We start from the raw sequence: 24,743 nt of genomic DNA, 5'->3' as shown, positions 1-24,743 counted from the left end.
TATTTCGTTTTAAGTGAGCAGACGAAACTATGGTATTCTTTCAATCTCATATATCAATTTTGTTTTATTGTCTATCTGTTGTTTGTCATTAATTAAAAAAAATTAAACTGAACCGAAAATCGTGCGTAGACTGTGTTGATCTTATGACGATGTACTATGAAGCTGTTAGCTGTGCATACTGTTCTCAATGGACAAGTTATAAAGTATATTGTTATTGTTTATTGAACTTTACAATTCAACCAAACATCTATACTTATAAAAGGCAAAGCCCTCACTGACTCACTGACTCACTGACACACTCACTCATCACTAATTCTCCCACTTCCCATTTACCTAGGAAGCTGAAATTTGGTACACCGATTCTTTAGACATTAAATAGGAAAACTAAGTTGTTTTTATTCTGATCGGACTCTCGGGCTCCGCCCCAGTGGCTCTAGAGTTTCCCATGTTAACCTTATGATTTTTCATATTTAAAAGGAATTAATGAATCTTATCAGCTGTTTCTATTAAACAAGTTGGTTCTGTTCTATGATGTTCAATAGCTTTAAAGTTACAATGATTGCCAACAGGGTGCAGCACTATTATTATTTTTTTAAATTTATGACAACAGCTAATTTGCAACCAAAAGGTGAGTGAGCGTAGCGAACGAACTTCAACCTGGAGGCGAGTTAGCGTAGCGAACGAGCTAACCTGAAGGTAAGTGAGCGCAGCGAACGAGCTCCAACCTAAAGGTGAGTGAGCGTAGCGAAGGCACTTCAACCAGGACGTGATTGAGCCATGCGAACGAGCTCATCTTGAAAATTAAGAAGTTAAACGGGGCAAAGCCCGCGGGTACAGCTAGTACTAAATAAAATAATGACCAGACCATTATGATTTGGTAGTTTCAACCAACAGCAATTAGATTGTTTCTAACTTTTTGAATTGCAATGTGAACATTTATGTAGCCTACAGTTTTCATAAAACAATGTTCCAAATTTAGAAAAAATACATATTTGTTGTGGATATTTTGTAATTAATCCAATCTTGCTATTTATCATGGTTGTTTTATTGCCAATATATTTTGTTCACAGTTAATAAAAAAATATTTATTTTACTGTACAGTATGCAGGCTCGTGTTTTACATGTGATGCTCTATGGGTCCGAGAGGTGATTGCGCTACCCTCCACCCACCTTGTGGGAATTTTTTTTTCATCCTATCTTTCCCTATAAACCTAACACTTGTGCCACAGGCCCATTCCTTTAAATGACCCTGACAGTATGCCTCTATATTTTGCAATACTCTCATGTTTCAGGACAAGGATACAATGGGCGAAAGACCACAAAGTGATTGGAAATAACAAAAAATATAGAATATCAAAAAAAGGTGCTTTGAGGATAGCAGATGTCACTTACGTTGACAGCGGAGTTTATACTTGTATAGGTAAGTGTAAAACAGCTGCCGGCGGTCCTTAATATGATTGCTAAAACTTCTGTGAAAATGTAACTATTGAACAAGAAACAAATTTTGTAAAAAAAATAAATTATAAATAAGATTGCTTGACAAAATAATTATAAGTTACAGCAATGCAGCAATATAAACAGCTGTTTTGTAAGAGTCAACATTTAAAAACTTATAATATTCAGCCAAACTCCACAAAAATTCATCACTGAAAGGTTTAACTATTAGATGTTTAAATTAACTGGTTACTGTCAAAACGATCCATGGTAGAGTACAACAACTACAGCTGTTTCGTGTCAAAAATCGAGCACATCTTAAGTTCCGATATCTTGCTAATTATCTGTCAAGGTGGAGTTTATCAATAGAGATTTAAATTAAACCGAAAATACATAAAACAGCTATTACACACAATAAAACAATACATTTAAAAAAACTTGTCGACCAGACGCTGATTGACATACCTTCATCTGGTGCTGGGTCTCGCGTTAAACAAATTAATGCTTTCAGCAGAAGAAACAACATATGTTTAAGGACAGCCTGAGGATAGCACCCTTTTGTACCAAAATCAGTTTGTAAATTTAATCTGTATATTACCATAAGCAGGTATTTAAACCACCCCATTACTAGGATAACGTTTTCCATTACACTGTATGATTTTACAGCGGGAAGATCTTCAGCGGACGTAGCTATCACTGTCAAACCTCGGCCCGGAGTGTTTCCAAGTTCTGAGGAGATAGAGAGACAACATCACAATCAGCTGGATCCAGGTGGGATACAACTACAGTTTATTCTTCATAATCCGAGCCTCAGTTATCCGAACCATTGGGTTATTCAAGTTTGTAGTAAGCTTGGGTACATTTTTTTAAATTTCTGTCTGAAAACAATAGTTACTTTTTTACGTTTCTGTTTAAAGAAAAGTAAAAATAGTAAGTAATTTGTGATTGGTTGAAATTAATCCATAAATTGTATTTAAGAAATTTTTTCAATAACTTGAAAATGAAAATCACACAGTATAAGGTTGGCCGCCATCCGTTTGCAGCCAGGACGAGCATCTGCAGAACTTAAGCAATATCTGTCTTTGTCATTGCGATGTTTTGATGTACCTACACATGATTGTGTCAAATAGTTCAGGTCAAACTCTTCAAATGATATGCAATTTTATGCTTTTCATACTAGAAAGGTCCTCCTTAATTTTTTCTTTCAAATACCTTATTTAATTTGTTTAGGAAGATTGGAGTTTTTAGGGAACAGTCCAAACTCTGGTTTCGCAAATATATAATGTCATTATATATTATTAACATCTTCAAGGCTCAATTCAACTATTCAACATTCATCTTATATTTTTATTCTAAACTTTCTACATATTTCACAAGGGGATGCTGTCTATTATCAACAGTCAAGCTAATACTAACAACATTGTGTGTTTTGTCAGCGATGCAACCCAACGGTGAGATGCCTGGTCGGCCATTTCTAGGTCCAGGGGATGACATGAGTCACGAGATTCGACCTGGAGATAACCTCCACTTGGTCACCAAGAAGCCCCCCAGAGCTACCCCTCCTCCCTACCCCCCGCCTGACACCAACCTACACACCAATACCAACTTGTGGCCCCAACACCATTCTGGGACTACGACCAACTCACAGTTTGATCAGGTCAGTAGATCTTCTATCTGAGCCGATTCAGGATTCAATTATTCACACCACGAAAGTTTGTGTTTGATAAACTCTTGTAAAACCCAAAAAAGGATCTGGGTAAAACATGCAATTGTGTTCATTTAAAAAATAATAATAAAACTGACACATTTCTTAACTTAACCAATTGATGATTTGGGCGATTAGAGCTTATTATCTTGCATTAGTGGGAGCTCAAAATAATGGGTGTATACTTCAGAATCAATAATTGACATGCAGTTGTATCCAGTTAACTATTTCATTGACATTTGCTAATGATTTGCGAACCAAGAACCAACCCTTTTGTCTACTTCCATTATGTCGGCTGCTAAAAATGTATACTTAAACTTATGATGGTTCAAGACTAAGCTCAGCTACTAATCATTTAGGTTTGTATTAACAATCCAGATTATGAAGCTATCCTGACACAATTAATTCTAATTTGTACCTAAAAAAAAAATCACTTCATTCTACTGTAAACTTATATCCGTGATAAATACAGCTTATAGCTGAAAGGTTACAGAGCTCACCTAAAAATTAGGGGATAGCCTGTATGATCCTGATACAGGCTATTAGCTTTTTGATGATTTGACCCAGCTGTTCTTGATTATTCGAAATGATTCCGGAGAAATAACCTGTTGCAGAAAAAAGCTATCATCTCATTTATTGACACATCCTCCACTCAACTTCTCCCTTAAAATAAAAACCCTTGTGTGTTTGCATCATATGAATTAACTTCCCTTAATGCTTGGATTTTAAGATCCAGCACTCAGTAAAATATCCATCTCATTCATTCACAGTCATCTTTAACTCATCTTTGCCTTAAACATCCCCTTGGTGTGTCGGCATTGAAATATAATCTAAATCTACACAATAACAAAAGCGTCGCCATCCCCTGCTCAAATTTTGCCTCATAAACATATCCATTCAAGGGTTTTCAACACATAATTTACGCAGGATGGACTTCCAAATGTCCCTTCGGAAGATCCTCTTTCTTCCCTCGAACCGTCTCTTTCGTCCGCCGGGTCGCGCCCCATGCCCCACTTCCAACAACTTCTAGCCAATCTGCAGGTGAGCTGCCAAGCCTCAGTCGCACTCTCTGCATGGTCGTCCCCCGGCATGAGCATGGCGTTTTCCTTTGAGCATGAATCACATTTTTTCCATAGTGTGCACATTTCACGTTTGGTTTTTAGAAATTTTCTGGGGAGTAAGGGATGTAAAATAGGGTGAAGAGGGATATGAAAACATAGTTAAGACAGCTTTTAGCCAACATACCCTGTAGATCTTAAAATATAATTTTATCTGGAAAAAACATGTTCTCCTTGATAATAGTTAACAGAAGGTAATCAATCAAACCCGCTTAGTTATCAAAATGTGAGTATTGAAAAGCTTATTATTTGATCAGTTGTCTATAAATTATACAAAATCATAAATGTTTGGCCATCAGACTACTAAATAAGTTTTCCCTTTAAAAATACTACAGTAGGAAGATGCTAGTACTCTAATCACTTCTGAAACCTATAGCAATTGGGGGGTCTGTTTTTAGACTTGTCAGGTGGCCTTTGGGTATTGTGTAGATTAACCAACCAAAGATCAAGTTTACTTTGCGCCTGTAGCTTATGCAGCTTAATTGTGTCGCGGTGGCTAAAGAGGCCAGATCTATCATTTGTGTCAAGTCAAGATCAGCTGTGATGACTTTGAACACTGTAGACTGGTATCTCCTTGTTGTTGGTAATTCCTTGTTTTCGCCACACAACTTTGTTGTAATGGACTTTCCACACATGAATTTAGCCCGGAAAACAGCTGTTTGCCGCCTGCTTAATCAAATGGAATTTCATTACAAGCTACTGTACTGTAATGAATGTTTACCGGTCGCCGGCTGATTATAGTTAGCAATGTGAGTCAGTGAATCAATAAACAAAACTTAACCTCTCTTAGAAGTTATGAGTAGTAAGTGGTTGTTCGGTGGAAATATGTATCAAGAATTTGTACCCTTTTTTATTGTTTGGTTAGTTTAGAGTTTTATGGCAAAAATTATCGTACGTCACTGGTCCAAAATGTGTTTACCATACTCGTCCGGTAAACACCTTTTTTCTGGACTAGAAACACTTGTAATATACCATTTCAAGCACTATTGCTGGCTTGTCATGTTCTCTTATGGCAGTGTAAGGACCTCCATTGAATTACGGTTCAACCATACATAATTATTTTTATTGTGGTATTAATAATACTTGTTGTTTGTATTACGTTTCTGTAAAAGTGTGTAGTTTTAATTGCAATATTTTTTTTTGCCTGAGTCTATATTTTAATTTGTTGTTTGCACTAGACCCACTTTTAGTTCTAAACAAATCCATTTTATTTTATAACAAGAAAATAACGTTTGAAAACTACATGGCACAATGTATACACTGACGAAAAAGTGCATAGTCCCAATTATTTTTATCTGATGTAAGAACCAAAAGTTTTATCATTTAAATGTTATGGTGTTTAACATGCTCTTTCTCAAAGCTATAGTTGTTTATGATTTCCCAGTCATCAAAAAAAGTAATCTTCTATCTCCAAATCAATCTATTTGGATAATGTTCTCAATGGAAAGATTTAAAACTATTAGTCACATAAAACTTACTCAGTTAAAATTAATTTGCTTCAGATTTTTCAGGTTCTGCTCTGGAACAGTTTAGATTTTTTCAAAACTATAACTTATTGTTCACAGGAAATCAAGTTGTTTTAGACGATATTTTCTGAAAAAAACCTTTTTGTCACACATTTTTAGCACTAGTAATTATTTTGTAAATTAATGCTTTTTGGAACAATGTTAACTTACCATAAAATTCAAAATGAATTGAGTTTTCTTTGCTATTAATTAACTTGTTAATTAATTAATGCCATCAGGAGTTTAACAATGAAAAGGGATCCGCAGTTATTTGATTTTTATTTTTATATACCCACATTATAATGATTTGTTCTCCTTTAGTAGTGTGTATACCTGGCACAACACCAAACATTAGAGTATAAAAATATTTTGCACTTTTTTAATTTTTAATAAGAGACATTCTAACTCTGTATGTTAAATAAAAGAAAAAATCTTTATGTTCTGGTAACATTGGTTACATTAGAGAGTAAAGTACCTAGGTAAAATCAAATGTTACAATCATATTTTACAATTACAAACATAACTCCTGATTTGTACCACATACTTGATGCATTTGTGTTACCATCATAGACATCCCATCTATATTAACCTTCTGTAGCCAAGTTTGTTCATTCAGCTAGAAAATTGTTAAAAATAAAATTACCACTACCATCAAAATTTTCTTTTCTTTCTCATTCTTAGTTTGTAATACTTTGAAAGGTACCTAGATAATAATATTGATTGATAACAATGCTATTTACAATAAGTTATCTATTACAATTGGCTTGGTTGAAATCTTGGGGTGATTGGCAGAAATCGGTAATTTTAATCAGCAGACTCTATCAACAATGACTTAATTTAATATATTTCTACAGAAGTTTAATATATTTCTACAGAAGTTTAATATATTTCTAAAAAAGTTACATGTCGAAATAATGAGATGTCTACTATCAATCATCAAAGCTTGTAGTTCCTATGCTGTAGCTCAGCTAAGTTAAGCCATACTGCTACTTTGTGTAATCTAGTCTGTTTTAGCTTACTGCCTTTATTCAAAGTTCCAAATTAATAAAAAACGTAGACCCTTTGGCCGTTCCAGACGTTTGGGAACTCCCGGGGCCATCGGATGGTGATGGAAGAAGCCCCTCCTCCGCCTCCCCTCGTCACAACAACGGACTTCGGAGGGGAAACGTCAACGACGGAGGACTCGTCTATTGTTGTCCTCGGAAAAGGTGTGGTTTCTAAGCAAATATGGGTAATTGAAATGTAACCTGATGATAAAATGTTGAGCTACGGAAATTGTTCTGATCAAGTAGTAGTGTAGAGTCATTGATTATGTGAAGGTATCATTTTACTTATTCCTCTTCAACTGTAAAATGCTCAAAGCTTTTATCAGCAACTAGTATATGGAAAAAATTATGGTCTGCGGTTGCAGTTGCAGTTAAAAAGTGATTTATTGGTTTCAGTTTTATTTAAAGTCCCAACTACAGGTAACCAAAACCATGAGTGAGATTTTAAATCAGCTTTGCAGAGGTGCTCCTCAAGGTAGTTGTTTCAGATTTGTGCTTTTTAATTTATGCACATCTACTGTAGTAAATTGAACAGAAGTGTAAAATATTGTTCAGCACATTTGTGTGTAAATGACTGCAACTGAACTTCTGATACAAACCAGACAATAAAATCAATAGGGATTCGCAAGTCAATGCTGATTTGTAGAGCATTTTCTATTTGTCAATGATAGATGGTCTCAGATTGAATACCGTATTAAAAATTGTGTTATCGAGTATTGGACTTAACTAGTTGTTGTACTTGACAAAGAGATCTCTTTTTCTGCCCTTTTCACCTCTGTTTCATTAGCAGATGTACTTTATTTACTATTGGGCTTTAGCACAGAGAAGGTACAAGAAAACATTCAATGTTACTTGTCTAAGTGGTGTCTACTGTCTAGTACTAGTCACAGGTGTCTAGGGTAAAGTCTAACCACCTACCCCTGACCCCTTTGCCCTCATGTACAACAACGCTCGAGGGGGAAAGAGGCCCTGTGCCCTGTACGACAAAAAAATTTGCACAGAGCTCGCTGCTAGGGCTCTTCCTTACTCATCACAAGTATATTTCTGGTATAAGATAGAGCTGAAAGCACACGATCGTACAATTAGCATGTTTCTTTTGTAGCTTACTTCTCTGTGGCATTAGTCCTTGATAACTTTGATTGTGAGTTCACAGATCTACAATATCAAAACTAGGTATAAAAAATAAAAGAATAAATGTTTTTACTATAATAGAAAACAAGCTTGTATTATACATACTTGTATATAATACCAGGATTTTTCCATTTAAAACCCCTTTATATGGTTTGAAATCAAAATAATCGCTACAAATTTATGATTGATCCACAGGAAGTCCTGAAAATGTGAAGTTCGACTGGTTGATAAGTGAATGGTCTGCATGCTCCCAAACCTGTGGAGGAAATGGATTCCAGGTAAAATTTATTCTTAGTAGTACTAATAAATTGTAAAATTCATAAGCATTGCCATAGTGAAAATTCTATGATTACTACTACATTAGTGAACATCTAGATCAATGGAATTGTATTGGGCTGATAACTCTGATTGCTATTGGTTTAAGACAGCTGCCTGTACTATCTTAATACTGGATTATCAGATTATCTCCATCATATTCCGAAGTAACTGTTACCATAAGTTTATCCAATGGATTCAGATCACAACAAAACCAGTAGAAATAAGGTGACAAAAGAAATATATAATTTGTCATTAACAACAACAACTAAGATTTGTGTATTCGCAGATAAGGAAAGCACACTGCATGGTGCGACTGCACAACGCAACACAAGATGTAGACAGCAACCTATGTGTGGATGCTGGGCTAGAGACCCCCATCACTGTACAGAAGTGTGGGGCTGAACCGTGCCCCCGCTGGGTAGCAGAGGAGTGGAGCTCCTGCCATGAGTCTCGCTGCTTCACCTGGGACACTGGTGAGTAAAGCTAGATTACCTATGTGTGGACTCTGGGCTAGAGACCCCCATCACTGTACAGAAATGTGGGGCAGAACCGTGCCTCCGCTGGGTGGCTGAGAAGTGGAGTATTAATTGGGATCCAATGTATTGTAGCCTCGTTTTAGAGTTAAGATTCTGCTATCATTACTCAAACTTATTTATTGTTGTGTATTTTGGAATACCATTATTGTTGTTGAAAGATATGTTTTACTTACAGTAGGCCTACTCTAAATCTTAATAAACAGGCAATAAATATAATTTCCCATTGTAATGTTATGATGTCAACAGCAATGCAAAAGCGGGACATCACTTGTAGAACGTCAAACAACACTGAGGTAGATTCAAAACACTGCATAGACGTGGAGAGGCCGATCCAGAGGAAAGAGTGCTACAATGATAAATGCAAAGGGACTTGGAAAGTCGGAGAGTGGTCAGAGGTAATTTTGTACAGTATGAATATTGTCATCTTGTAATAGCTTAAATAGGGTCAAATTATGAAGGTAATTAACTAACATCAGTATCAGTTAACTAACACCTCGACCTCAGTATCTCAAATTTTTACCCTTACCCTTTAAGTTTCAAGATATCGTGGTCTGTGAGTATAGCGAACACAGAACAACAACTCTTGTGCTCACTAGTCTAGTACTATACTGAAATCCTATCTACCTACACAGAGCTTTTGGGGACTTTTTTGTTTATAAGATCAAGGAAAAATATTAAAATAAGGCATATAACTACATGAAAATTAATAATTTTGAAAGCTTATTTTGTCCTATACAGATTCCTCAGAACGGCTATTGCCAAATTTGCTAATGCACATCCTGTCATGAACAAACCTGCTGTTTCAGTGTGCGGCACCGTGCGAGCAGCAAGGTGTCAAGTACCGGATTCTGCAGTGCGTCTGGTACGGTACCAAAAAACCAGCTGGCAACGCTTGTAGAGATCAGCCTAGACCCTCTGTCATGAAGATATGTAAAGGTCCTCCATGCTCATCAGGTAAGTCAAGGTTGAAAGCTGTTAAATGAATGCATCTAGTAATAGATCATTTTCATAAACACTTTTTCTTAGCAACTCACTATTATAAGAGTCATTTTAACCCACTTAGCACTCAGATGTAGATGGGTGTGGCATATTAAATACAACTGTCACTACATTGTTGAGTGAGTCTTGACCCCGTAAATGTTGTTTTGGCTTTGCTTTGCTACAATATCCTGGGTGAGAGTGATCAGCTACAAATTGGCTTTTGATCTTCCTTGCTTGGTGCATCAGAACCCGTCAAACCTGAGTTGCTTGATGAACTGCAACCTTTCTACGAGCTCTCTTGAGGAAGGTGTCTGCTTCCTCGTCATATTTCAAATAGTGCTTTCCCCTACCTTATTCAGAGCTGTGCAGTCATAGAGTATAATGATTTCCACCCATATTTCCTATATGCAGTGTGTCTCGATTGTGGATGATGATAGCGATGTAGGTGCAATCTCAGGATGCCATGACCCATGACCATTCCTGTGATCTATCTTAGTTCCCTCCATTCTAATCGTAGAACGCTTCCGCTATCATTATTCTGACTAAATTCTGAGTGATGACTCTTTGGATATCCGCCATTACTCACATACTTCCATTACCAAAAGATTGTATTATCAACGTTGGCACTGAAGTTTCAGAATCTCAAGCAGCTTTCTACCGTTTGCATCTTGAAAATATAAGCTCTCTAAAGGCTTCTTGCCTACTTAATGCTTGGGTTAGTTGGAATCAGTCCTATAACCTCTTGTTAGCCAGTATTTACACGTTCAAAGCTCTATCCTCACTCATTTGTATACATACTGTTGTATTGTCTGTTTACAGCAGGCGAGTGCAAGGACCAGTCCAAGTATTGTGAGAATGTTCGGGTAATGAACATGTGTCGTATGCAGAGGTACCAGACCCAATGTTGCCAATCTTGCAGAAACAACAATTGAGACTAGTGCTCCGTAGAACTGCACACTTCTCGTAACCGTCCACTATATGCAGAGAAAACACGGGTACAAACAATTCTAAAATATTAACAATGTAGGTTAAAAAATGAAGTTTTATGCTTCAAAAATACATGAACAATGAAATTATTCTCTGTTCAATGAGTTCCAAATCTTTTAATGTAAATGATGTTTAAGCATGAGCAACGTAAATAGGATGTAAAACTTAAATTGTTTTGAATTGAAAACTTAGAAAAAAACTCTGAAAAATTTATTTACCGTACTTTTTTTCCACTTTTGCATCCAAGAGTTTGATATCAACTGTTTTACCCAATCTTAAAAACTTGTATGGAAAATATTAAGCCTTAAAGGAATATTCCAAACAAAATTCATTGCGAAATCTAATGTAAATAACCCAAATTGATTAAAATTAAACTATAAAAAAATATCTTTTTCGGTCACAATATTTTGTTTTTTATATTTTTTTACCTAGAAATTATATTGTTTGAAGTCTAGATTTTATATTTCACAGTGTAAAAAATATTTATAATTTGTTAAATGCTAAGGAATTGTATTTTCTGGCTTCAAAATATATACCTAGGTAAAATAATTCACAACATATAGTTTGAGAAACAAATTTCCCAAATAACATAAATCATATTATTTTTTCACCACACTATGATGTTTTTGGTTGTATTACATACGTTAATTGGTGGCTGAAAGTTACGTTTTGCTGGCCATGCCAGCTGTCATCGTAATTTGGGGACCGAGCAGGTTTTTACAGGCCGGGGCCGCAAAATCAGCTGTCCGCTTACTTACTTAAAACATGAATGCGTTTTAAATACACAATCAAAATCCATAGCATTGCAATAGAATTGTGTTATTGTCACCGTTGCCTAGCAACTATTTATTTTTATTTTTGCTGATTCCTCAAATTATTTCTTCACATAACCTTATAGTTGTAGTTGTGTTGACTATCAGTGTGCATTATTATAGTGGTGAATAGTGGTAATAGGGTAACGTGTGGTGAAAAATAGCGTTCGTACCACGGACCGAAATGGTTTTGCGGCTCTCGTTCGATTTAAGTTCTCGACTTCGTCTCGAACTTAAAAACTATCTCGAGCCGGCAAAACCTCATTTTCGGCCCTAGGTACGAAATATACTATTTAATAATGTCTTGTTTGTACAATTTTTTGCAACCAAGCCTAAATCCCTTAAGGGGACTGTGACTGCCTATCTTATATAATGTTATCTATATGCTACATATCTAGAGGACTATGACAGGTAGAGCCTTAATTTTTTTTTTATTTTAAAGGCCATATGTTTATCTAGTTCCTCCTAGAAGATTTAAAAAATATATTGACACCAAGTGTTTTTTTTTTAATTTTCAAAAAATTACAATTTTTTTCCTAGAAATTTAGTACAAAAAAATTTTTTTTTACGACTCGTGGGTGTAATAAATCAAAATCCTTCTGGGAGGAACTAGTATATTAAGTATAAAAAATGTGGTAAAAATTTGGATACTCTAGTCCTACAGATAGCTGAGAAAAGTGACATCAAAGTTATAAAAAGCTAACTTACGGGAATCGCAGAAAACGTAGGCCCATGTGCAAGGTAACTCAACAATGTTTTGTTGCTATGAGACCGGGTAAAAACATTTTCTTTTATTTTTTTTCTAACTTCCAGTCAAGCTAGGAAAAAAATAATTATACCGTTGTAATCAGAAGATTTTAATTAATAATAAAAGACCAAAAAATAAAAATGTCAATTGTTGATAATTTTTACGGTCACAGTCCCCTTAAAGTGTTTTAACTGCAAAATATAACATAATATATATATTGACCCCAAAGCAAGTTCTTCCCCATACTTTCTTATAAACAAATTATTCATTCCTTTGTACATCCACAAAATTGATGTACGATTTTCCTATACTTATTTTGGATGTAAAATATCCAATTCAAACTGTTACTCAAAATTTCCATTTCTCAAAAATTTCTAGACCATTTCTCTGAACATGGTGGTTTTCGGTTACGGAAAGTGAACCTCAAGCAAATGTTCTGCACAAACCTCGTGTAATGTTACCTGGTCAATGTACAGTGTAAGTGTATTACCTAACATAATTATACTAATTCTGCTGTTAAAACTATAAACATGTAAATGAAGGGCATCTGAGGGGTGGCCATATAAGACTGATTGTAGTATTAAATAGGCTAGGCTTCACTGCGTCCATGACAAAGCTTTGCAAAGCACACTTTCATCGTAGTTGTACCTGTGTCATTCACTGAGAAAACATTTCAAAAAATATGTATTGTATTTAATATTAAAAAATGTAACTGGTGACAAAGCAATTTGATGTGGTATTCAGATATCTGTTTTGACAAATTTCACTCGTTAAAACTGCAAGCAGGTTGATAGAACAAAAAAGTACAAAAGAGAATTTTTCACGTTCAGTTATTTAGTGAAACTAGATGTCATCCAGTAGTCAAAAACGCCGATAACTTGCCAAAAATATGTACCTAATGTACAGACTTCTCTATTTTCACCCCACGCTGTAAATAAAACATGTGATTGGAATTTCTTCCATTGGTTTTGATTTTCTCTTTATATTTCGTTATTTCGTTGTTATTTCGTAACCAGCATGACAACCCATAAGGCACATGTTAATTTTTTTTCAAATTCATTTTTGTGCTTATTTTTGCGACTATTTTAATTTATAAAGGGATTCTGCACATCTACAGGAAAATATTTCTAAGAGTATGCGTAGATTTTCCCTGCGATGCAACAAGCTGAGAGAAAAGGATTTCAAGAAACATGCTTGCCTATTATAGAGTAATCTGGCGTAAATAGTAAAATAGAATTGATGGAATGAAAACAAATAGTCTGAGAGCCTTGTGAATGTAGAGTTTTGTACGTATAAAAATAGAATGATGACACATTAAAACTGGGTGAAAAAAGTTAAAAAATTTCCATTTAAGGTGAACCAGTAAAACTTAGCTTAGTTGGTACAACTACTAATTTTAATTCTTCTGTAGACCGCAAAACCGTGGTAGTGATTTTGTGAGTTCACATCCTGATTTTTCCACTAAAATCTTTTGTCTAAAGTTTATGCTGCTAGTGTACTGACTCACTCCTTTATCAATGTTTCATGCTTTTCACACTTGTGCAAGGTGAAAAGAGGTAAACACCCTAAAAAAGGCTATGTTTAGTATTTGGTAAACTTTAAACTTCAATTTAGAATACCTAATAAAATTACATTGTTGTTAAAAAATATATCATACAGAAATATTACTACTTGAAATCGTTGATAAATTCGAAATTATGCTGTTTCCCCTAAAAGATTGCAAAACTTGCTTTTTTTTAATTGCTTACTGTTATTAAATACTCTGTTGAAAAACTTAAGAAGTTTTTTAAGATAGTATCCACAATATTATGTGGTTCGTCCAGTGTCTGACATAGGTACAACACATAAAACTCACTGACATTCCTTTATGTGTTTCTTCAACATCACCCTATTATGTGTGAACATCTGCGTTATATGTAAAGATATTTATTTTTGACAAGTTTTCTGTAAAGATTGTGTGTGCCTCACATAGTTCTAAAATTGTAAAACCATATGCTTGTATGTAATAGGAAATGTTTTAATTTGAATTCATTGTTGTTACAATAATGATTTGTAATAGATCAATTTTTTACACTATTTGGTTTCAAAAACTTTATGAAGATTTTAAAATGAATTTTACTGATTGTAGATTTGTTGATAAGATCCATCATAGTATATTCATAATATATCAATGAAATTTGGTAAATTTAGTTTTATATTTATCTGATAAAAAAAGGTTTTGCCAGGAATTATTAGGAAATTGACGGGAAAGCAGGCTCACCTTTATATAAGTCCATAGACACATATAAACAACACAAAAGTAAAAATAATTAGGTCACTGGCCAGAAATATTTCTACTTTTGTGTTTTGTTTTATATGTGATAGACTTATTTAAATGTTTAGCCTGCTTTCCTGTCAATTTCCTAACAATTAATTATACATTTGTTTATTTTATTAATCAGCTGATTTGGTTGTCATAATTGTTTGTGCATATCTTACTCATTGTTGGTTTCAAAGAATACAGTGTTTTTCAGTTTACTCTTTTAGGTTTATTTTATTAACTTCATACACATAAATCAAACACAAAATTTGTCTTGATATAGTTTTGTTTTGATAACAAAAACATTCTATATCAAAACAAAACCAACAACTGAACTGCACTAGCTGCAAACATAACATGAACATTGGGGCAACCTAAACAGCTGATTGAATAAATATCCATCAAATTTGTATAGGAAAATTGTTTTGTAAGCAAACCAGCTATCTTTAGCACAGTTATTTAACTAAATCAAAATTATTTCAACTTATTTGCAAATATTTAAATCCCGACACTGCTTCAATACAAAAAAATTCCGAAAAAATGTAATTCATAAAAAAAGTTTAGCAGTTCAGTACATAAAGGAAATAAATCATTCCAAGCTACTCAAAACATTCCACTTTTTTCACTGAATCACACAAAATAATTGTAATGGTACAGCTCAGCTACTATCCTATAGTTAACTTAAGTTTTGTAATTTTTGTAAATAGTTGAACTTGTATAGTAATATAAGCTAATTTGTAAATATGCACTGCATAGCTGAGCTTTACACAATGGATATAGCGGGAACACTTTGCTGTGATTTCGCTATAGCCAAGCCAATTTAGTGTTCTACACAATTAGATCGCTTGAGATTATTTGATAGCTTAAAAGTCTACATTCCTGTTGAATGTCATCCATATAGTTTATATCGATTACCTCGTCATCTTATTCCTACCAATGAAATGTTGTAGTCGTTAAATGTATTTATACTTAAGTATTAGTAGGCTATTGATTTGTAAAAAGAACATGTACAAACCAACTACTCTTCTTCATATTTATAACTATAAAGAGAACTATTCTCGTTTCAGTTATTTGTTTTGTTTGTAACATAAATAAATTTTAAATGCTTTTCTACTAAGTGATAAAAAACTGTTTACCAGTTTAAAAAGTAGGCAATCGTTTGTAATTTATAGCAATACTGTTAAATAGTAAATTATAGAATTTCAGGATTCAAAATCCGTAAAGTTTTAGTGTTCTGTAATATTGTTTATGTAACACTTGGAGATATTCTCAATATTGAAATTGTTTCAGTATTTTGTCATCAAATATTAAATTGTAATTTAATAGTTGTTAAGTTTCAAATCAACTATACAATACTATATAAAACACTTATTAAAGATAAAAGTTAAGGTTTTAGCAATAATATTAAAAGATTAGTTTGTTTATGTGACCAATACAAACAAAATATTAATTTTATAAGGAAGTAAATATTCTTTGTTATTATTTTTTTTTTAGTATACCTACAGTTCTTGCTGGCTTAGATTTATCAAAGACCTAACTACTGAAAAATGTATTTTCTTATTTATTTATGAGCATAAAATTGAATGTCCTTAGTGATAAAATAAAACGGGCATTACAAGATATTAAATAATAACATACTTCTATCAATATTTTTATTGGTATCCAAATACTCTAAAGACTTGCGATTGTTATATTAATTTGCTAATTATTTTATTTTTACAGTAGAATACACACATTATAGAGGTATTTTAGCTCATCAACTAGCAATAACAAATTGTCATTCTCCACAATTCAGCCTTTAAACAATGTGTAGTTACAATGATATATTGAGCGATTCTCACATCCATTGACTAATTTAACTATAAAGCATTCAGATTTTATTTTCTTGCTTTATTTTATATTTTTTTAGCTAGCCACAAAATGTTTATAAAGAAATGTTAAGGTAGTAAAACCAACAAATATAGTTTAAAAAATTAGGCTCTGATAAAATTCCAACTTTGACCTCTTTAATCTTAAAAATTCTAAAGATTTTAGTGTACTTCCGAAATAGATTCTTGACAATTCTTCCTTAACTTAATCTTGCCTCTAGTGATATTTAGTTGGATAAGTTGTTACACTTGGTTCACTAGTTCAATTGCGTACCTTTCCCTCTATTTGTATATAATATGCAGAAATATTCATGAATATTATTTTATTTTGTAATAATTACTTTGTGAATGTCTAATTTTCTATTAGGTTAAAACAAACTGTAAATTGATTGTTATATAAAATAAATTTGAAAATTATTGATTCTCCTTGTTTTTTCACCTTTCTGTCATTTTTGTTTAATAGAATGAGTGGTTAACAGAGTTATTTCATATTTATATAACCTTTGGTGTTCAAGCCTGTAGTTTTTGAGTAGGTAAGATGTTTGTGCCACAAAAAAACAAAAAAATGAATTTAAATTTTTGTTTTAATTAACATGGTCCTTATGGGTTGCCATGTAGGTGACTAAATAACAACAAAATATAAACAGAAAATCAAAACAATGGAAGATATTTCAATCAATGTTTTTATTTACACAGTGTGGGGTGAAAATAGAGAAGTTTGCACAATACATACTTTTGGTCAAATTTTCGACCACAATTTACATACACTTTTTTTATTTTATATATACTTCAAAACTGGTCTAATGCATTCATGTAATCTATTCCACAAGTTCCTTGCAAATTCGTTATTTTTTGCACAGATTTTATGACCAATTCAGGCAATTAAAAATATTATATCACGATAGGTTGCTTTTCAAACATAAAGTACTGTAATTCGAATGAAACTATTGATCTTTAACAGTACAAGTAATATAGAGAAGATATTTTAACGAGGCGTCTCTCTTAGTTATTAATTAAACAGAGTACAACCCCTTCAAACAGTTACATGCAATACACTTAACTTAAGTGTGTAGTTTGTGGCATGGGAAATATGTAGGCGCTCTAAATAACTTGTTCTTCATTAGCGTCTTTTCAACTGTTATCACATTCTAAAAAAGCTGTTGTACTTCTTTCTTTTGTATGAACTTAGAGTAAATTAATCTAAAATGAAAATGTTCAATAAAAATTTAGTTGTATTAAAAATGGAAAAAAAACTATCAGTACATAAACATTTTATGTGGCTAAATCTACCCGTATCTAGATGTATCTAGATCTCCCGACTGTTCGATATATTCTTTGTGATGATAAATAATACTTTTCATCAATCTGTGTTCAAAAATAGCCCATTTCCATACAGCTGAGATCTTCGAAAATCGTCAATTCCCATACACCAAAAACAAAAACAAATAGTGATCAGCTGACTTTTCCTGACATAAACATTACTTTCGCTACAAAAACAATACTTTGCCTGACATTAACAAAGAAAAACGAAAAGTTAGATGAACCGGAAACTTCAGTTTTAAAAGTTCCCGGTTAGCTCAAAAAGAGCGTACCATTGAGTTTTAATTAAAAATACATAACGGAAAATCTATTTATTTAAATACAATTTTTATTGACAGAGCTTACAACTTGCATTAATATCAATATTAGACTAGATTAAATAGTACAGCCGTATTGTGTTTAGATAAAGAAAATGAATACATAACGAAATATCAGATATTTTTTTAAGTTTGATGAAGTAGTTTGTTTCATCGTGATGAAAAGTATCGTTCAATACTCGTCACGAAAGTCCCATTTCGGGGCGAGATAGTGTTTTACATGGGAGTCGAAGTTAAATATACTATTATTGCCACAACTCTTTATAGTTTCATGTTTTAAAATCTTCATGAATTTTTTCATGGAAGACTCCAATGTAATAGATTGGATCTTCATTGAAATTTGTTTCAATGAAATTATTTACAAGATTTTGTAATAACTGTGAAATTATAAACTGTAATACGTCGTGTTGAAGGGTCGCCGGAATGGTCGCCCCCGGAAACATCACCCCCCAGGCTAAACGTGACGTCACGAAACCAGACAACCAGCTGGTATAAAATCTATGTCCGCGACCGGAATCGTTCCCCCCCAAGGGTTTGACAAGTAATTTATCAAAATCTAGTTGATATGAACTAATTATGTTATTAATTTTAATTCAAACAAGTAGAAACGGAAAGGTCTTCCCCGGCAAGGCATCCCCTATGTACACCCCGGAATCGTCCCCCCCTGAAACGCTACCCCTAGTAGGGCTGGGCTGCTCGGCAGCCTACCTGCTGCCCGTCCTCCTCAGTCCATTGTTCTGAGGGTCGGCCGCTCGTTCATTATTATTGTCGCTTGGACAACAGCTTTTCCACAGAAGAAAATTGCAGACGCTATGGTGGAATATCAATCAGTAGATTTAGATGTGTATGAACTTCTAAGACAACTAAATAATGCGAGCAAAGATTGACTTTAAAAAATGATTCTTTAATACTTAATTCATAACCAACGATAATGCGTAAAGTATACATTTTTTCTGTTGCATTAAATGGTAGTTATACTTATCAACATCAGTAAACTTACCTTAAACCCTATGGTAATTGTTAAGCAACACATTTGTTAAAAATAGAATAATTTCTAAATGTATTACAAATGAATCGCATTGCTTTAGGTTTGGCCCGGTTTAATTAATAATTTGAAAATTAGAAACAGACGATGTGTTAGCCCGTCCTACGTACGGGAATTCAGTAGTCAGTTAAAAACGTGTACAATTCAGATCAGCTAGTTTACACATATAAAGACAAAGTTTCTTGCAGTTTTAATGTGAAAAATCATCTTGTAAACAAATGTTGTGTGACCAAGTATGTTTTAGCGAATTTCCCTAAAGGGAAGTAGCTATTACCGTAGGTCTCATGGTAAGACCTAAGCCCGGGACCGATTTACTTTTTCATTTTGATGTCCCCAGAGGCCAAAAACACCATTCGTTCAAATTTTTATATATCTATATATAGAGATATAAAAATATATATATATATATATATATATATATATATATGTCCATCCGCACGATAACTTGAGTAATTTTTGTCCGATTTTGATAAAATTTGGTTTGAAGGTGTAAGGCGGGATAAACTTGAATGAGTTCGCGAACCAGCATGATCGGACTATGGGAACGGGGGTTTATGGGGGATTTTATGGGGTAAAAATAGGTTTTTCCCATTTTTGACCCTAAAAACACAAAATTTCACAATTTTTTTTTAACCCATTTTGTAGAGCTTAAAAAAACGAATAATTTAGTATATTGAAGCGTTATTATGCGCCTATTTGTTACGGAGAAAATTCAAAAAATTTGTAATTTTGAAATTCCCATGTTATTCTTATGGAGAATAAGTCAACTGTTGTAGTTTGCTTGTTTATGAACATATTTTGATTGATTTTGGAAAATACTTTTATTTCTTACTAAACTATTATCAATTTATAAAAAAATCTTTTTTATCCTCCCTGTTGCAGCAAACCTAAGTACTCGTTAAACTTATTCTATTTAAATAGGAAATAAATGTGCTATTTTTATAGAGGCAATTTAGTGTAAATCCAATCAGGTTAATGGAAATTCGCTTAGTCTGCAGGTTTGCTGCGGCGGGGGTATTTATTCCATCCTAGGCCTATACAATATGCATTTTAAATCCGATAATTTTACAATAAAACAGCTTCTGCAATTTTTACGATGTGAAAAGCGTTGAAGTGAGATTTGCAGCCGATTCGCACAGACGCACGCTGATTATAAGTAGCCTACGGTAGAGAGAGTAATAGTCAATTGAGAAGTGTATAGACTTAATCACCGATACCACCATCCATAGCATACCTGCCTCTTCCATAATTATTATCACCACAATACAACTACTATACACAATTTCCAGTAGGTCTGAATAGAAACGACCTAAAATAAAACGATAATATCCAATACAATTCACAGTACACATAAATCGTCACACCTATCCTTTATATCAATTTCACTGCATTAATTGCTAAATAAATAAGTGTAAACAAAGAAAAGTAAAAACAATAACAGTTTGTTTTGAAACAGCTGTTTGGTTCAAATAACATTCATTTGAAAAAAAAAAGAACTCACGATTACTAAAAGAACTGGTCACATGTAGCAGGAATATAAATACCCCCGCCGCAGCAAACCTGCAGACTAAGCGAATTTCAACTCGTCTGATTACATTTATACTAAAATATTTCCATAAATAAGACATATTATTCCCTATTTAAATAACATTAGATTTAACGAGTGCTTAGGTTTGCTGCTACGGGGAAGGTAAAAAGTGTTTTTTGACCATACGTCAATAGTATAGGATGAAATAAATAAATTTGCCAAATTTTATCAATATATACCCATAAACAAGTAAACTTCAACAATTTTCATTTTCTCCATAAGAATAACATGGGAATTTTTAATTACACTATTTTTGAATTTTCTCCGTGACCGTTAGGCATACAACAGCGCTTCAATATACTAAATTATTTCTTTTTTTAAGCTCTACAAAACGGTTTAGAAAGAAATCGCAAATTTTTTTGTTTTTAGGTTGAAAAATGGGAAAAACCCATTTTTACCCCATAAAACCCCCCATAAACCCCCGTTCCCATGGTCCGATTATGCTGGATCGCAAACTCGTTCGAATAAACGTAGGTTTACACGTTTGTACCAAATTTCATCAAAATCGGATCATTTTTGCTCGAGTTATCGCGCTAACGGACACATATATATATATATATATATATAAATATATATATATATATATGAATTTGAACGGATGGTGTTTTTGGCCTCTAGGGACCTCAAAATGAAAAATTAGATTGGTCTCGGGTCCAGGTCTTACCATGAGTACTACGGTAATAGCTTATTCCCTATATGGGAAATTCGCTAAAAGTAAACACGCTAGTAAAGCTAATGACGTAATTGTCAATGTCTATTATCCATACCGTTATCAGTTCTATCCTTAATAATTACCCACTCTCATTGAATAAGTGTACATCGTAATTTCCCATATTAGTTAATTTAAACTACAATATATTCATAGTTGAAATAAAAGTGATATTTTCTAAAACAAATCGAAGATTACAAAGACTGCTTTAAAAAATAATTTGAACATCCTAGTATTTTACTATGTATAATTTAATTAATCTATCATCCTCTTACAGAAGAATTTAACGTATCAATGATTTGCATTACACATAGTATAAATAAGTCAAGCCTAAGTATGTCTTTATGACATTTTTATCCTAATGCTGAATTTGTGACACAAAAGCTAAATGTTTACAGCTGTTATGTTAAGCAAATTATTTTATGCCAAAAGCTAGTTTAGAATCTTAGCGTCGGCTGCTAGACTTTTTAAAACTTAAAACTTAATTTCTAAAAAACTGGGACCCTAAACTAAATTTATGGCTTCGACATTCCCTAGTTCTCAAAATTATTTTTCTTTCAACACAAAAATCATGAAAATCCGTCGAGTGGTTGATTCAGAATCGTGAAATAAAAAAAAACAATAAGATTTGGTACATAAACACCACACCTAAAAACAATGATTACATATTAAAAATTTGAACTCACGTATATTTTCCCCTTAGTAATTATGAAATATAATTTTGCAAACTTCAGTAGCAAAAAGGTTTTCTAAACATATACATCTTATAACAAAACTAATTTATTGGTATATAAACACTGATTGCAAGTCCTCTTCTCGATTTAAAATGATTCTGATATTTTGATTATACTTTCATATTTTTAAACGTGACAGAGTTTTTTTTTTAATTTCAGGATTCTGAATCAATCACTTTTGCGATTTCGTGTTTTTTGTGTTGAAATAAATATAATTTTCTAAGGAAGGGAATTTCAATGCCATGATTTAATTTTTTTAAGTTTAATTTTTTTAGTCTAGCAGCCGACGCTAATAATTTAAAGTCGTTTCAGTACTGTTTTAACTAACAGCTGGTTTCAAACTGTCATTGACGTTTTTATGTTTCAAGTAGTTTACTTAAATATTGATCGTCGGTGTTTGCCCGCATACTGTTTCAATTTTAAATGTTGTTTTTTCCTACCGTAACGGATCTTCGTATTCAGGAAATCTGTAGATTTGAACTCTACATCTCTAATACTTTACTTCTAATACTATTCTACCCTTGGGTAAAATCAAGATTTGTCTGAAATCAAATCTGTGTAAGTATATAAGTTTATATATAAGTATATAAGGCCTATAAGTTTATGCCATGAAAGTTATGTCATGTTTGTAGAATGTGTGTAGGCTATATCGATATACCAAAATTTCGAGGGTTATAAAAATGTAAACCGGTGTAGCAGGTCTCTAGAAAACACTGGGGAAAATGCCCTACCATATGAACTGATTTTATTGTTAGTGCAACTTCAGAGTATACTTTTTACAAATTACATTAACATTTTCAAAATCCGTTTAAAACTCAATGAGGCGTTCTGCTCACAAATTAACCCTTCCAAATTAATTAAGTACATAGGCTAGATAACACTGATAATTATGAATTATGTTAATGTACGAATTATGGTAAAAAGATGAAACTGACTTTAGTAAATAACTAACTAAACTTTTCCTTGACTATGTTAAACAAACGTATTTGGCTCAGGTATTCTTGGGAGGGATACCTGAAGTGGGGAAGTCTAAGCTATTTTACAAAAAAAATACTTCCCCCTATAAATACAGTTGTACTCTACGAATTAATAGTCTGCAAATTACAGACGAATTCCATAAATCAATACTCTGAGAATAGTGGATACTATACTTAGGATTATGTTCTCTTGCAAACTTTTAAGTTATACGTATTAATATTCTGCGAACTACAGGTAGATTTAAATGTGTAACTTTCAAAACAATGGGCGACCGTTCATGGAATAACTGTACTACTTCAATGTCAATTTAGTTATTTAATATCAGCAGTGTGAAATCATGAAATAAAGTGAATGTGACACTGTTGCTTGCTTCTCTGTCAACGCAAACGTAAACAGTGTGAGGAAAAACCTGTTTATTGCCGAAGAAACTAACCAATATTTACTTTCTAAATTCTTTTTACGGGAAAAAGTCCTTCATCAATATCAAATCAGGAATATTCTTAATGCATTTATTTTACCATAAAATCCAGACAATTATTTAAATGTATAAAAATTATATACAGCATTTATTGCTCAATGTTTACAATTTAAGAATTAGAAAATGTGAAAATATGTTTGTAAAGTGTGTACTGTATTATGATGTTGAGTGGTTGAAGCATGCTCATATTAATACGAGTTGATTCCTTACTTAATTTTCACTACTACTATAAACATTTTATTTCATTTCCACGTTTTTCAAATACATTTTATACGTTTGACGGAAACAAACTATATGTAATTTATACATCATTTGATGTATAAAATTAAGGGGAAATGTCTAGAGAAAGCACAATATCAAAGTGTTAATTTGTATTTATCTTAATATCCACAACATTTGCGTAACAATACCAAATCCTTCCCATTCTTGCGAGTTCAGTCGAGCGGTGGTAATATGGGACAGTCTCTACCCTTGTGAACAATAGCTGGCTCGAGTCACGAGCCCAAGCCCTACAGCAGGTATACCGGGGGAGATCATGGCAGGGGGGGACCTTTCCGGGGTGTGCATTTTGAAAAACGATCGGGGTTAACGTATCCGGTTAACATCAATTCTAATTAGAAAATCTGGTAATTGTATATGATAAGTGAATTATCTAATTAATACGCAAACTCAAAAATAACTCGTCATATCGACGAGTGCATGCTGCAACTAAAATTGAGTGTCCGCGGCCGGAAACATCACCCCCCGGTCTCTGACGTCAATATGACGTAGGGGGGTGATGTTTCCGGGGGCGACCTTTCCGCGTCCCCGTGTTGAAATACCTATCAATTTACCAACTAATGAATTTTATATTATCATATTAGTATTAATTTTAAATTTTTAATAACACGTTATACAATGCCAAATAAGGAACCACTTACATGTTTTTTCTTTATTGTTATAATACTATAAAATTATGAGATAGTTGACTATTATTTGATAAAAATTCTAAATAAAAATCAAAAATAAGTATCAAATATTGATATATGAATGTTTGTTAACTGATAGTCCACAAATCCACAAATTAGCCTTAGACAAATTAAACAC

The 24,743-nt window shown here is 33.1% G+C and overlaps 1 protein-coding gene across 1 annotated transcript in view; it reads left to right on the top strand.

Moving 5' to 3' along the window:
* Positions 1–11,187, top strand: part of LOC128996531 (protein madd-4-like) — a 103,693-nt gene extending 92,506 nt beyond the window's left edge. Inside the window, exons 16-25 of the mRNA XM_054421916.1 lie at positions 1,293–1,420; positions 2,101–2,205; positions 2,871–3,091; positions 4,067–4,180; positions 6,820–6,970; positions 8,135–8,217; positions 8,544–8,730; positions 9,040–9,188; positions 9,600–9,747; positions 10,594–11,187. Coding sequence (XP_054277891.1) covers positions 1,293–1,420; positions 2,101–2,205; positions 2,871–3,091; positions 4,067–4,180; positions 6,820–6,970; positions 8,135–8,217; positions 8,544–8,730; positions 9,040–9,188; positions 9,600–9,747; positions 10,594–10,706 — 1,399 coding nt within the window. The 3' untranslated portion in view covers positions 10,707–11,187. The remainder of the gene's footprint in view (positions 1–1,292; positions 1,421–2,100; positions 2,206–2,870; positions 3,092–4,066; positions 4,181–6,819; positions 6,971–8,134; positions 8,218–8,543; positions 8,731–9,039; positions 9,189–9,599; positions 9,748–10,593) is intronic.
* The last annotated feature ends 13,556 nt before the right edge of the window (positions 11,188–24,743 follow it).

This window comes from Macrosteles quadrilineatus, unplaced genomic scaffold, assembly GCF_028750875.1.
Source record: "Macrosteles quadrilineatus isolate MER2022 unplaced genomic scaffold, UCM_ALF_1.0 Scaffold_6__1_contigs__length_79288215, whole genome shotgun sequence".
In the NCBI taxonomy this organism is placed as follows: Eukaryota; Metazoa; Arthropoda; class Insecta; order Hemiptera; family Cicadellidae; genus Macrosteles; species Macrosteles quadrilineatus.
Note: the sequence above shows the minus strand (reverse complement) of the source record. Positions and strands in the feature narration are given on the sequence as shown.